Source organism: Mus caroli, chromosome 12, assembly GCF_900094665.2.
Source record: "Mus caroli chromosome 12, CAROLI_EIJ_v1.1, whole genome shotgun sequence".
Lineage (NCBI taxonomy): Eukaryota > Metazoa > Chordata > Mammalia > Rodentia > Muridae > Mus > Mus caroli.
Window position 1 is genome coordinate 107,066,378 of NC_034581.1, and position 12,548 is coordinate 107,078,925.

At 55.9% G+C, this 12,548-nt stretch overlaps 1 protein-coding gene across 3 annotated transcripts in view; it reads left to right on the forward strand.

Moving 5' to 3' along the window:
* Nucleotides 1–9,118, forward strand: part of Inf2 (inverted formin, FH2 and WH2 domain containing) — a 27,075-nt gene extending 17,957 nt beyond the window's left edge. Inside the window, exons 12-24 of one of the 3 annotated variants that reach the window (XM_029484716.1) lie at nt 192–277; nt 714–814; nt 1,571–1,641; nt 1,719–1,826; nt 2,124–2,194; nt 2,950–3,070; nt 3,699–3,863; nt 4,042–4,144; nt 4,273–4,434; nt 4,950–5,576; nt 5,661–5,736; nt 6,076–6,135; nt 8,457–9,118. In XM_029484716.1, coding sequence (XP_029340576.1) covers nt 192–277; nt 714–814; nt 1,571–1,641; nt 1,719–1,826; nt 2,124–2,194; nt 2,950–3,070; nt 3,699–3,863; nt 4,042–4,144; nt 4,273–4,434; nt 4,950–5,576; nt 5,661–5,736; nt 6,076–6,091 — 1,707 coding nt within the window. In that variant the 3' untranslated portion in view covers nt 6,092–6,135; nt 8,457–9,118. The remainder of the gene's footprint in view (nt 1–191; nt 278–713; nt 815–1,570; nt 1,642–1,718; nt 1,827–2,123; nt 2,195–2,949; nt 3,071–3,698; nt 3,864–4,041; nt 4,145–4,272; nt 4,435–4,949; nt 5,577–5,660; nt 5,737–6,075; nt 6,136–8,456) is intronic. The other 2 variants (XM_021178928.2, XM_029484717.1) reach the window with 2 other exon arrangements.
* The last annotated feature ends 3,430 nt before the right edge of the window (nt 9,119–12,548 follow it).

A 12,548-nucleotide genomic window follows, 5' to 3' on the forward strand; every position in this document is an offset into this window, starting at 1 on the left:
GAGGCCCAAGGCTGGAGCCCCAGACCTGACCCACCTCACCCCAGGGGAGGCCCAAGGCTGGAGCCCCAGACCTGACCCACCTCACCCCAGGGGAGACCCAAGGCTGGAGCCCCATGGTGCTTCATGAGGAGCTGAGGCAGGCAAGTGCAGGTTGGGCAGACGATTGGTTCCTACATGTGGCCCTTCTGCAGATTGAGAACCTACGGGCGTTCACTGAGGAGCGAGCCAAGTTGTCCAATGCTGACCAGTTCTATGTTCTCCTCCTGGACATTCCCTGGTGAGCACGGTGGCCCTGGGATCCTGCTTAACCTGTGAGGAAGGAAAGGTGGAGAGAGTAGGGCAGGAGCCGAGCTTGGGTGAGGGAGAATAGGTCAGGAAGGCAGCTGTCTCTGAAACAGAGTCCCGAGGGCGCTGGGAATGAGTCATCTGGTCTGACGTAGTCTAAGCGTTGCTCCTGCTTCGCAGCCCCTCTCAGAGCAGAGGTGAGGCCTCTTACGCCCTGAGGCCAGAGACTTCCCGAGAAGCTCCGGGCATCCTGGGCTGCTACCAAGTTGCCCGGGCCTGACTTCTGTCCTGGGCACAGGCCTAGGAATGTATATGTTCTCAGCCCAGGCCATGGGGACTCTCCCTCAGCCCACCCACCAAGGGCAGAGCCTGTTCCCACTGGCAAACATGGTGGGATCTCCAGGCCCTAACCCCCTCCTGTGCACCAGCTACCCGCTGCGGGTGGAGTGCATGATGCTGTGTGAGGGAACAGCCATCGTCCTGGACATGGTGCGGCCCAAGGCCCAGCTGGTGCTCACCGCCTGCGAGAGTGAGTGGGGCCCAGAAGCCTACAGGGCTGGGAGGGATGGGCCTTCCACATGTGTCAGCCCCTGCTGGAGCCATGTCACAATGGCCACGTGAGGTGCCAGCTTTGCCACCGAAACCCATAGTCACCTCTGCTGCTAACACACACACACACACACACACACACGGTCCTGTACACTCACTCATTGCACACTTGAGTGAGAAAACACTCCATACCCACAGGCACAACATGCGTACATATATATATATTTGTATACAGCCACTCAGACACACAGAGCCACAAGGGTATACATACACTGACAAGCATACATCCGCCTTCTGTGAACAAAGAATGGCAGAAACCTGCTTGACCACAGTGCAGGGACACAGATGGGCTCACTTCTCTCACGAACCCAGCACGGGACGTCCCCGCTCCCATCTCAACCACTGCACTGGGCGGGTCCTCTCTGCCACCCATGCGACAGGGTCCTGAGAACCTGGGGTGTGGGGTGCCACAGATTAGAAGAAGTTCCTGTAGCATCCCAGAGTCCTCACCCAAAGTTCCTGGTCATGGCCATACACACCTGCTGAAGCTGAGGGTCCAGCAGACGTGAACACTGCAGAACGTATCCCCAGTGTCCCTACACCTATGGATGGTGAAGGACCATAATCCCACATAGCCCAGGCCTTGTTTCCTTTCTGGTGCTGGGATGGGCCTGGGCAATCCTGGGGTATACCCAGAGGCTTCAGGCCCTCCTTCAACACTGCTCATCCATCTTAGGCCTGCTCACCAGCCAGCGGTTGCCAGTCTTCTGTCAGCTGATCCTCAAAATCGGGAATTTCCTCAACTACGTAAGTCAGAGCTGTCCTGCGGCCTGCCTCCCACCGTACCCTGAGAGTCAGGGCGCCTCATTCCCTGTCCCTCACAGGGCAGCCACACGGGAGATGCAGATGGTTTCAAGATTAGCACCTTGCTGAAGCTCACAGAGACCAAGTCCCAGCAGAGTCGTGTGACGCTGCTGCACCACGTGCTGGAGGTGACCTCTGGGGAACCAGTTGGGTGGGGTGGGGTGGGGTGGTCCCTATGGCTATCTCTGTTCTGTCCTCAGGCCTATTATTCTTGAGACTGAGCCACAACACTACCTGTCCTCAGCAGGCCTTAGCTACCACCACCCCACATGTTGGGACAGGCTCAAGCGTGATGTAGAGGCCCTGGGAGGGTCAGAGGGCTGGTGGAAGTTCTACTCACGTCACGATGGGGTGACGACAGTGCAGGATGACGTCCTGCACAGGCTCAGGACCAACAGGGATCTTACTGGTACACTGTGTTTCAGGAAGTGGAGAAGAGCCACCCGGACCTCCTACAGCTGTCCCGGGACCTGGAGCCACCCTCTCAAGCTGCAGGGTGGGTGTTCCTGCCAGCCCAATGCCTTAGCAGCTCAGACTGATTCTAGCCTCCTCAACAGCAGGGCCTGGTAACAGCTAAAGCATAGCCCTGTGCCTCAGGACCACTCCAGAGATGCTGACGTTCACAGTGGGTCAGGACTGTGTCAGCTCTAGCTGTCAGCTGTGTGACTTAGATCAGAACATGAAGCCCAGAAGGGATGGGGTGACCGTCTGGCACAGCCTCTCTACAAAGTGAACTTTCCTCACAGCGTAAGCCAGGTCACGCAACTCACGATGCAGATGAGGAAGCTGAGGCTTGGGAGTGGTGGCTTGGGTCTTACCACCCAGCAAGCAGGCGAACCCCAGCTGCAAAGTCTGTGCTCCCGTGCCCCACTGCATCGGGAACTTTGGGTTCAGCAGCTGCTAGGCCTTAGGGCTAATCAGGCAAGAATGGAAGTGGGCCCAACAGCTTTGCTAAGGCTCCCAGCTATGCCCAATATGACACAGGCCCTGTTTTACAACGAGGGACCAGCATTTTGACAGGACTGGCTGAGTTGAGTGTCACTAGAACAGGCACCTAAGCATACAGGGCCCTCTCAGGACTGACTGGCTCCTGGAACCTGCAGTGTGAAAAGTGTGAGTGACCCAGGGCCCGTAGTGGGGTGTTTGAAGAGGCCTGCATAGTCTCAGGGACTGTTCGGTCAAGGGCTCCTTGTGACCGTATGTCCCTGATGCCTGATGACCCCACCCATCTTGCCCCTCGGCTCCTTTCAGAATCAACGTGGAGATCATCCACTCAGAGGCCAGTGCCAACCTGAAGAAGCTTCTAGAAGCGGAGCGGAAGGTGTCCACTTCCATCCCTGAGGTGCAGAAGCAGTACGCTGAGCGCCTCCAGGTAAGCCGGCAGAAGAAAGGCCTCCCAGTACATTCCGTGGAGGAGCGCAGATCCTGGGATGTGCAGGGATGGGTAGAACAGTGGATGGGCGAGCAGCTCTGCTGGTGAACACAGGCCAAGCCAAGCGGACAACAGCCTGTGTTGTGTCCGGCTAGCAGATCACAGCCTGGGTTCTAGCCAGGAAAGGCATTTTGGAAACCTGGAAGAGAAGAGGGGCTAGGCGACGAGAGAAAGATGTAGCTAAGACAGACAGATTTTGATCAAAGCTCAATTTTACTGTTCCGCACGCAGTTATGAAGCAGGGGAAGGGGGCCCAATTCCCGCCAAATAATCTCGGGGTCCAGTAGCAGGGTGACCACGTGTATGGCTCTAAACAGCAAAGCGGCAGGTTCTAGCAGTGGGCTTGGCAGAACGCCCTGGGGGAGGGGAGACTACACGCCTGAATCAGCAGAGCAGCTCCTCTGGCTCCTCTGTGGGCTCCCTGGCCCTAGGCTAAGGCTCCCAGGAACACCCAGCGTGCCACAGACCCTGTTCTACTTGCAGACCTCTGCCCAAAGGTCCTGTGCCTAGGGCCTCACCAGCATTTGCTTCTGACTCACTTGGTGGTGACTGGGATTTATGTCCCCAGGCCAGCATTGAGGCCTCTCGGGCGCTGGACAAGGTGTTCGACGCCATTGAGCAAAAGAAACTGGAGCTGGCTGACTACCTATGCGAAGACCCCCAGCAGCTGTCCCTAGAGGACACGTTCAGCACCATGAAGACCTTCCGAGACCTCTTCACCCGTGCCCTGAAGGTGTGTGGTGGGCCCAGGGGGAGTTAGGTGATGCCTGAGACCGGAGTGGGGTTCCCAGCCAAGCCAGGCAGAATTTGCCCCTTTCTTCCCAGCTCTGGCTAGGTACGCACCATGTGTCCTTGGTATACCCACTGAGGGTCACTGGGTTGGGTGATGAGGCTCCCGTCTGTCTGAGCAGGAGAACAAGGACCGGAAGGAACAGATTGCAAAAGCGGAAAGGAGGAAACAGCAGCTGGCGGAGGAGGAGGCCCGGAGGCCAAGGGACGAGGACGGGAAGCCTGGTAGGTCTCAGGGACAGGTGGGACCCAGGTGGGGCTTCTGGCCTTCCTCACTCAAGCCTAGCAGGGCTTGTCCTGGGGTGGCCTCTGGATCGCTGAGCTGCTCTAAGGTCTGTGGCTCTGCTCTGCAGTCAGGAAGGGGCCTGGGAAGCAAGAAGAGGTGTGCGTCATCGATGCCCTGCTGGCCGACATCAGGAAGGGCTTCCAGCTACGGAAGACAGCCCGGGGCCGGGGAGACACTGAAGCAAGTGGCAGAGTGGCTCCCACAGAGCCTCCAAAGGCCACAGAGCCTGGTGAGACCTGAGCCTGTGACCTTCTCCCCACTCCCTCCCACCACTTATACCCTGCCTCCGAGAAGCCCTCTGGGACCTGGACCTTCAGGGCCCCTTACACACACTGCTCTGGAGACATTTGGGGGCCTAGGGGGTGGGATAGTGAAGACCCAATTGGCACAACTCTGAAACTGGCCTATGAGAGGACTGTGCCCCTCCTAAACATTGTCATCTTTGGGTGGCCAGGGGATGTGAGGTTGGGGGTCCACTGCTGGACACCCCTGAGTTCAGGGTACTGGAGATATTCAGACAGGCAAACCTTAGGAAGGGCTTCACTACTGGGACTCTAGAAATGGATGGTTTTTGTGGCCCTTTGGATGTCCTCCTGTCCTCCATGTGAAACCATGTTGGGGGGCTCCTGAGAGTGAAGTTTACAGTGGTTTAGGAAGGTTCAGGGTCAGGAACACTTCCTGGGTGAGACCAGAATGCCTAAAATCCTGGCCCTTGCCCTTACGGACACATCCGTCTATCCACAGCAACTGCCAGCAATCCTACCCAGGGCACAAACCACCCTGCTTCAGAGCGCTTGGATACCACAGCAGCTGACGAGCCGCAGGGCTGGGACCTTGTGGATGCTGTAACCCCCAGCCCCCAGCCCTCCAAGGAGGAAGATGGTCCTCCAGCCCTGGAGAGGCGCTCCTCCTGGTATGTGGATGCCAGTGACTTCCTGGACCCTGAAGATACCCCGGATGCCCAGCCCTCTGAGGGGGTCTGGCCAGTGACTCTGGGAGATGGTCAAGCTCTGAATCCCCTCGAGTTCTCTAGCAATAAGCCTCCTGGAGTCAAGAACTCGCACCAGGACGCTACGGATCCTGAAGCCTTGTGGGGCGTCCACCGAACCGAGGCGGACAGCACCAGTGAGGGACCAGAGGATGAAGCTCAGCGAGGACAGAGCACCCACCTTCCCCACACAGGCCACGGGGAGGATGAGGATGGAGAGGACACAGCCCCAGAATCTGCACTCGACACGTCCCTGGACAGGTCCTTTTCTGAGGACGCAGTGACAGATTCCTCAGGGTCTGGCACCCTCCCCAGGGTCCAAGGCCGGGTCTCAAAGGGGACAAGCAAGCGGAGGAAGAAACGTCCCTCAAGGAACCAAGAAGGTAACTGGAAGGCGGGTGTTGGTGAGCAAGGCTGGGGGACAGCTGGGTCTGACCGTGTGGTTAAAGCCGATTGTCCCTCAACAGGGCCTGGGACCTCTCCCTGCTGTCCCACCCTTACCCCCGCGGGTCCTACAGGCTCAACCAGCATCCAGGAGAGAGGGTGATTCAGTGGGGCACAGCACTTCACACAAGAGGGCAGCTTGGGGGGCCACGGCCTGCATCACTCACCTGCTGCACATTCCTGCCTCCACACCCCTTCTGCGGGGAGTGGAGCAGGGTAGCCCTGGGCTCTTGCTGCTGCAGGGTGGTCTGACATTAAGTTCCTAATTGCAGCTTCTTTCGTCACCATGACTAAAGAATCAACTTTGGTCTGGTGGTTAGTTTCTGACCCTGTCCAAGAGTGTTGGCACGGCTGGCCTGGCCCCCACAGATCCCGCCACCCTAAGTTCAGGGCTGCCCCGTGTGCTAAGCTGATGAGTGTATTTCCTTTATTTGAAAGGAGAGTTTGCCCCTGATTCTGATGATATTAAGGCAAAAAGGCTGTGTGTGATCCAGTGAGGTATGTATGCAGCCTGGCTTGTGTTGACTAATGATGACAGCGGGTTCCGGGGCCTCAGCCTGCTGCCTGGCCCTCCTGAGCACTAACCTAGCTTGTCTCCAGCCCTCTCTGGATACCAGTAAACCCCTCCCTTGGCTCATGGTGGTGGTGCCTCTGCTGTGCTGCCTTGTTAGAGAAGGCCTGGCTGCCAAGCCTTGCCTGCCCAGGGTCTTCTCTCTCGCAGCTGGACACAACCTCAGAACTGGACTCCAGGTGGGCCTCCAAGGCATGGTAGAGAGAGCCAAGCTACGCTCCCTGTAGGGAGTGGGACTCCAGGCCTTTGTGGGCACAGTGTGGGCTCTTTGGGGATGGCTGTTTCTTAGTCCTGTAGGACAGACTGAGGTTGTCCCTATTCGTGTCTCAGCCCTACATGGTCAAGGTAATGGCAGCTTTACTAATCCCAGCTTCCCAGATAGGCACCTTCCCTCCGCACGGGGCCAATCTTCCCAACGCTACTCTCGCTCGCCTGTGGTCTGGGTTATGGTCAAACATATGCCAGAAAAGACTGTACGGAAATGGGTGTGTCAAGTGCAGATGCTGCCAAAGGCAAAGGGGCAGGGGCCTCCCCTCCCTGTAGCCAGGAGCAGAGCTGGATCCATATAGATGCCAGGTTGTCTTTCTTAGTGTTTACTTCCACGAACAGAGACCATGACCAAGTCTTATAAAACCATTTAATTGGGGCTGGCTGACAAGTTCAGAGATTCAGTCCAGAATCATCAAGGCAGGAGCATGGCAGCATCCAGGCAGGCATGGGTCAGGAGGAGCTGAGAGTTCTACATCTTCATTTGAAGGCTGCTATTTGTGGAATACTGACTTCCAGGCAGCTAGGATGAGGTTCTGAAGCCCACGCCCACAGTGACACACCCACTCCAGCAAAGCCACACCTCCTAATAGTGCCACTCCCTGAGCCAAGCATGTACGAACCATCACACAGGTCTTCCTCATATGGACCATGGTGGGTCTTCTGGGCTCCACTCATGGCAGGACAGCCAGAGCCAACATGTGGCCCAAGACGTTAAAGATGCATTTAGACCAGCTTGGGGCCCTGTCCCGTGGCCAGGAACCATGGATGGAGGAAGGCCCGGCTAGGACAAAAAAGTCTGGCCCCATCATGAACTGTGGGAGCCTGAACAAACCCCAAACATCTCTGGCCCGGCACAGGGACCCTGGGTCTGCCTGCCTGGCACTCTGAACTGCTGGCCACTGGGCTGAAGTCTCAGGATCGAGGTACAAGGATGAGGTCTGTTGGTGCCTTGTAGGCAGGAGCCACAGGAAGCTCAGAGCATGAGTTTACCGTTACTCTTGGCCCAGCCTGTGCAGTGGTCTTTCCTCATTTTTTCAATACTGTTGACCCTGCAGTCTGGACTGCCCCATTGGGTAGTGCATTTTGATGAAAACCAGCTCATGTGTCTCTGGATAGACAGCCTTTCCATGCCGAGCACTCCTGTTCTAGCTAACCCAGATGTGCTCCACTCCTGCGTTGGTTGGTTCATTTCCCCGCTCCCTGCCGTGTCCTAATAATGCTCTGGGCGAAGCTTTGACAGCCTCTGCTCTGCTCCTTTTCCCTTCCCTTCTGGGCAGATTCTCAAGCTCAAGGCTCCAAGGGGGAACCTGGAGCCCCACTCACCACTGGTGGAAAAGCAGGGTTTTTAGGCAACTCGAGAGTATTGGGAGCAGGGTTCCTACAGGCTCAGGTTGGTGGCAGTTTTAGTGTGTGGCTGCCAGCCCAGGGCCCTCCCTGGGCAGCACCCAGTCAGATTGGAAGCAGGAAGGACCAAGTCCGGTTCAAAGGACCCAGCGAGGCTGGTTGAGAGCAGACAGTGGGTATGGGTCTGTGAAAAGTAGGCCATTTCAGCCGGGCGTGGTGGTGCACGCCTTTAAGCCCAGCACTCGGGAGGCAGAGGCAGAGGCAGAGGCAGGAGGATTTCTGAGTTCAAGGCCAGCCTGGTCTACAGAGTGAGTTCCAGGACAGCCAGGGCTACAAAGAGAAACCCTGTCTCGAAAAACAAACAAACAAACAAAAAAGTAGGCCATTTGGAGCCCACTGAAGACAGTCCAGCTCAAGGAATCACACCTGGTTGTGACAGCCTCCGTGACAGCAGCTTGTGGGAATCAACTTAGCTCTATCCACTCAGATGAATTCTGCAGCCCCAGAGAAGAATCTGGCACCAGAGTGGACCCGGATACACTTCAGGGTCTGGGGATGGCAGTGAGACCCTTTATTGGGCACCTAGAGCTTCCTAACAAAGGCTGCTGTAACATTCTCATTTCCTTCCCCACAGGCCTCAGGTCCAGGCCCAAAGCCAAGTGAGTGCTCTCGTCGGCTCAGCACATCGGCTGGATGTGTTGCCTGGAGAGGCTCTTCAGGGCCAGGCTGGGACTGGGCCCCCGAGAAACCCAAACTCCGTGCCTTACCCAGCCAGGATCCTTGGGAGCCTTGGGCATTGATGCTGGAACCTGGCCTGGCACCCTGGGCCACCTGCACGCTCTTAGCCTCTGCTTTTGCGAACCACTCCCACCCCCTATCGCATGCACCACAGGGGTGGGCGGGAGCCTCCTGCCTGGCTCTAGGGAAATGGATACAGACACCTGCACTGGGGCTGAAACATCCCCTTTCCCCCAAGCCCCATGGCTCAGTTGATTTTTAGCTGAGTGCTGTTTTCTGCATCTTTATTCTGCTATGGCTGAGTTGGGGTTAGTGAGGGCCTGAGGGAATGCTCGTTGGAAGTGCTGTGGGTAGGACCTGGCAGGTAGGCTCTAGGGAACAAATATCCAAAAAGTTCATGAGCACAATGAGTGGTGACCAGACCACTGCAGCTGTCATCTCCCTTGGTGTGTGCCCGGTGGGGAACAAGCTGCCCCTGCTCAGCCCCTCTCATGTGTGCACTGTTGAGTCTGCAGGCCAGCAGGGATTTTAACCAATAAAGAGCCACCTTGTCTGTCATGAGTGTGGTATTTAGACCATTAGAATAGGAAGTAACACTGGAAGGGGGATCTGATTTCTCTTCCCCTGTGGCACTGGGGTGATGGGACTTGGTGGAGCCAAGTGAGTGGGGAAAAAGGCTAGGTGGGAGTGCGTGGTGGGAAGATGGATGGGTGAACCAGGGGAGGGGTGACAAAGGAGCAGGAGAGGAAGCCCAAAGGGCAGGACCTGGACCCATGCATGCTGCTGCCCAGCCTGAGTGGTCTCTTGGGTCTGCAGATGCATTCATCCCTGCTCACACCACCAGCAGATAGGATGAGACATGAAGCCATGTACTGATGGTCGTCTTCATCAGACTGTCACCTGCCACCGGAAGAGGATGAAGGGGGTGGTAAGCTAGATGGAGTGCAGCAATATCACACGGGAGCTTTCAGATACCTGAGTGGATGTACAGGCTGCATGGGTGTGAGGCCTGAAGCCAGGTAATTCCTCGGGCAACAGTGGATTTGCAGGCCGGGTTCCTCAGAGGCACTTGGTAAAGGCAGGAGAGTCTTATACATCAGGCTCTTGCAAGTGGGGATCCCAGCTCAAGAGAGAAGTAAGGGCCTAGGGCAGGGAGGCCATGTTGGGGCTCATGTTGCCATCCGTGCTCAGGTGCCTGCTGGCCTGCCCCAACACCCTGAAAACTGCTGTCTGTCTGCCCTTCAGCCTTTAGCCAGGGTAGTATCCCTAAATACTGTCCAGGGACCCTGTCCCCAGACTCCTAGGAAGTCCAGTGTCTTAGGGTTTTTATTCCTGCACAAATACCATGACCAAGGAGCAAGTTGGGGAGGAAAGGGTTTATTCAGCTTACACTTCCACGTTGCTGTTCATCACTAAAGGATGTCAGGACTGGAACTCAAGCAGGTCAGGAAGCAGGAGCTGATGCAGAGACCATGGAGGGGTGTTACTGGCTTGCTTCCCCTGGCTTGCTCAGCCTGCTTTCTTATAGAACCTAGACTGCCAACCTAGGGATGGCACCACCCACAATGGGCCCTCCCCCTCTTGATCACTAATTGAGAAAATGCCTTACAGCTGGATCTCACGGAGGCATTTCCTCAAGGGAGGTTCCTTTCTCTGTGATAACTCCAGCTTGTGTCAAATTGACACACAGAACCAGCCAGTACATGCAGTCACTCCTGGGCCTGGGTTCAGTGCTGGCCCTTTGCTTACTTCTAAGCCCCTGACAGTCAGCCTCAACCTCCTTTCTCTGTGTAAACATAGATTCAGCCACTCCCCAAGCATCTGCTGATGGTTCTCAAGCCCCGGGGAGGTGGTGGTGGGAAGGAGATGGGAACTAAGACCTGACGGGGGCAAGTGACAGATGGCTCCACACTGCCATGGTGTGATGGCTAATTTGCATTGTGCGAATCTCACCCCGCACTCTGCACACTCTTCTGCCAAAGGCCGTGTGATGGCCAGCAACTATGATCCAAAAGGCTAAAGAGGTGGCTCAGCCGTTCAGCACACCGGTTGCTCTTGCAGAGGACCCAGGTTGTATTCCCAGCACCCACATGACAGATGACAGCCATGCATAACTCCAGTCCTAAGGAGCCTGATGTCTTCTTCTGGCTTCTGTGAGCAACAGGAATGCATGCAGGCAAAACACGCATACACACAAAAAAATTTCAAATTCGTGATCCAAGTTTTCCACTACCGAAGAATCCCTTCGTACTCAGGAGCATCTACGGCTCTGGCCCTAGCCCTACCATCTGGCTTTCTCTGGATTTGCCCGTCCCAAGCACGCCATATAAATAGAGGTATTGAAACTGTGCTTGGCTGCTTCCGATTGTTCTTGAGAGTCGTGGGGCAGCACTTCGAAGCTCATGGCTGAGTCACATTGTGTCGCCGGTTGGATTGAGTTCCTTTTTCCCATTCAACAGCTCCTGTGTGGGGGATTCCATCTGAGGGTGTGTGAATGGTGCTAAGGGCGGGACAGGCCTGGTGTGAACCGTTTATATCTCTGCTGTACACACCTAACCCGGGTGTGACTTTTAACTTTTTAAAAGACTTTCCCAAAGCTGCTACCTTATCCCCACCAGGGATAGTTTTAATTTTTTTTTAACTACTGGTGCGGGAGTGTGTTTGCCACCGCGTTCATGTGGGGATCAGAGGACAACGTCTGAGAATTGTTCTCTCCTTCTGTGTGGACCCAGTGGATGGGTGGCAAGTGCCTTTTACTATCCAAACAGTCTTGCTGGTCCCTTGGGCGATTGCTTCTGCAGCCTAGCTCTGTCAGCTCTGTCTTCACACTCTGGAGTCCCCAGGTATTGAATTGTGAACAGTCTGCTCCTGGGGTGGAATGCTTACCTATCTCATCCTTCAAACCTGCAAGGTCAGCACCTCACCTGCTTGGGGAGGACGGAGAGCACTGCCTTCCCAGTCTTCCTCCCCATTTTTTTCTGGAAGTCAGCCTCGTGGCTAACAGACTTGGGAAAACCCAGCCCAGTGGCAGCTATGAAGCATCTGGAACCTCCTTGCACAGGCTCATGGGTGCCAGATCATGTGCGTTGTCTGTGTGGCGGTGTCTCTTGATAACCCAGAGGGAACCATAGGTGGCGCTGTGCCTGCATGCCCTCCCTCTAAGCCTATGCAAAGCTTAGCAGAAGTCACTTGTCTGAGGTCACACAGCTGCAAAGCCAGACTCCCCCCAAACTTAGCGGCCGCTACACTGCCCACCATCCCGGGCTGGGCTCACTGAGTGGGTGGGGGTGCTAATTCCGGCTGAGCCTTGTGACTGGCAGGGTCCCAGCTGTTGAGCCTGAGTGAAGCTGTTTTTAGAAAAGCCCTCCCCGTTCTATGTGGGCCCTTGGCTATTTATAGTCTCAGGCTTAGAAGCCTCAGTGCCAGGACCCGTCTAAGCCCCCATAGTAGGTCCCTCTGAACCCTAAGTGCCTCTCACCCAGAACCCCAGGTTCCCCCCAGGAAAGGGAGCCAGGATTCCTTTTAGGCTTGCAGCAACACCTCCCAAGGGGACGAGGGCAAGCATTAAAGTGACCGAAGTGACATTCAACACTGGCACTCTTAGAGCATAATCTTTCTCACCTGGAGAAAAAGTTCATTGTGTAACATTCTGCCAGCCTCTCTCCTCCCTCAGTCCTCAGAAGCTGCTGTGCCCCCTACCCTTCCTCCTGTGACCCCCCCCCCATCTTCTCCTGTTTACCCCTTGTCTCTGTTCCTGCATCAGCCTTCTCTGCCTGCTTTGCCTTCCGGGCACACCTTCCTGAAAGACCTTATCAGGTATTTCTGCCTGCCCCAGCCACTGCTCAGGAGATCTTGGCCTGAACCACTAACTCTAGATGCCACGTCTACTGGCTTGCCCCCTCCCCACTGTGGCACTGCGTGAGGTAGAGAAGGATATTGTAATCTGCACACAAAGACTGTAAGGCTCTTCCGAGAAGTAGTGTCCAGA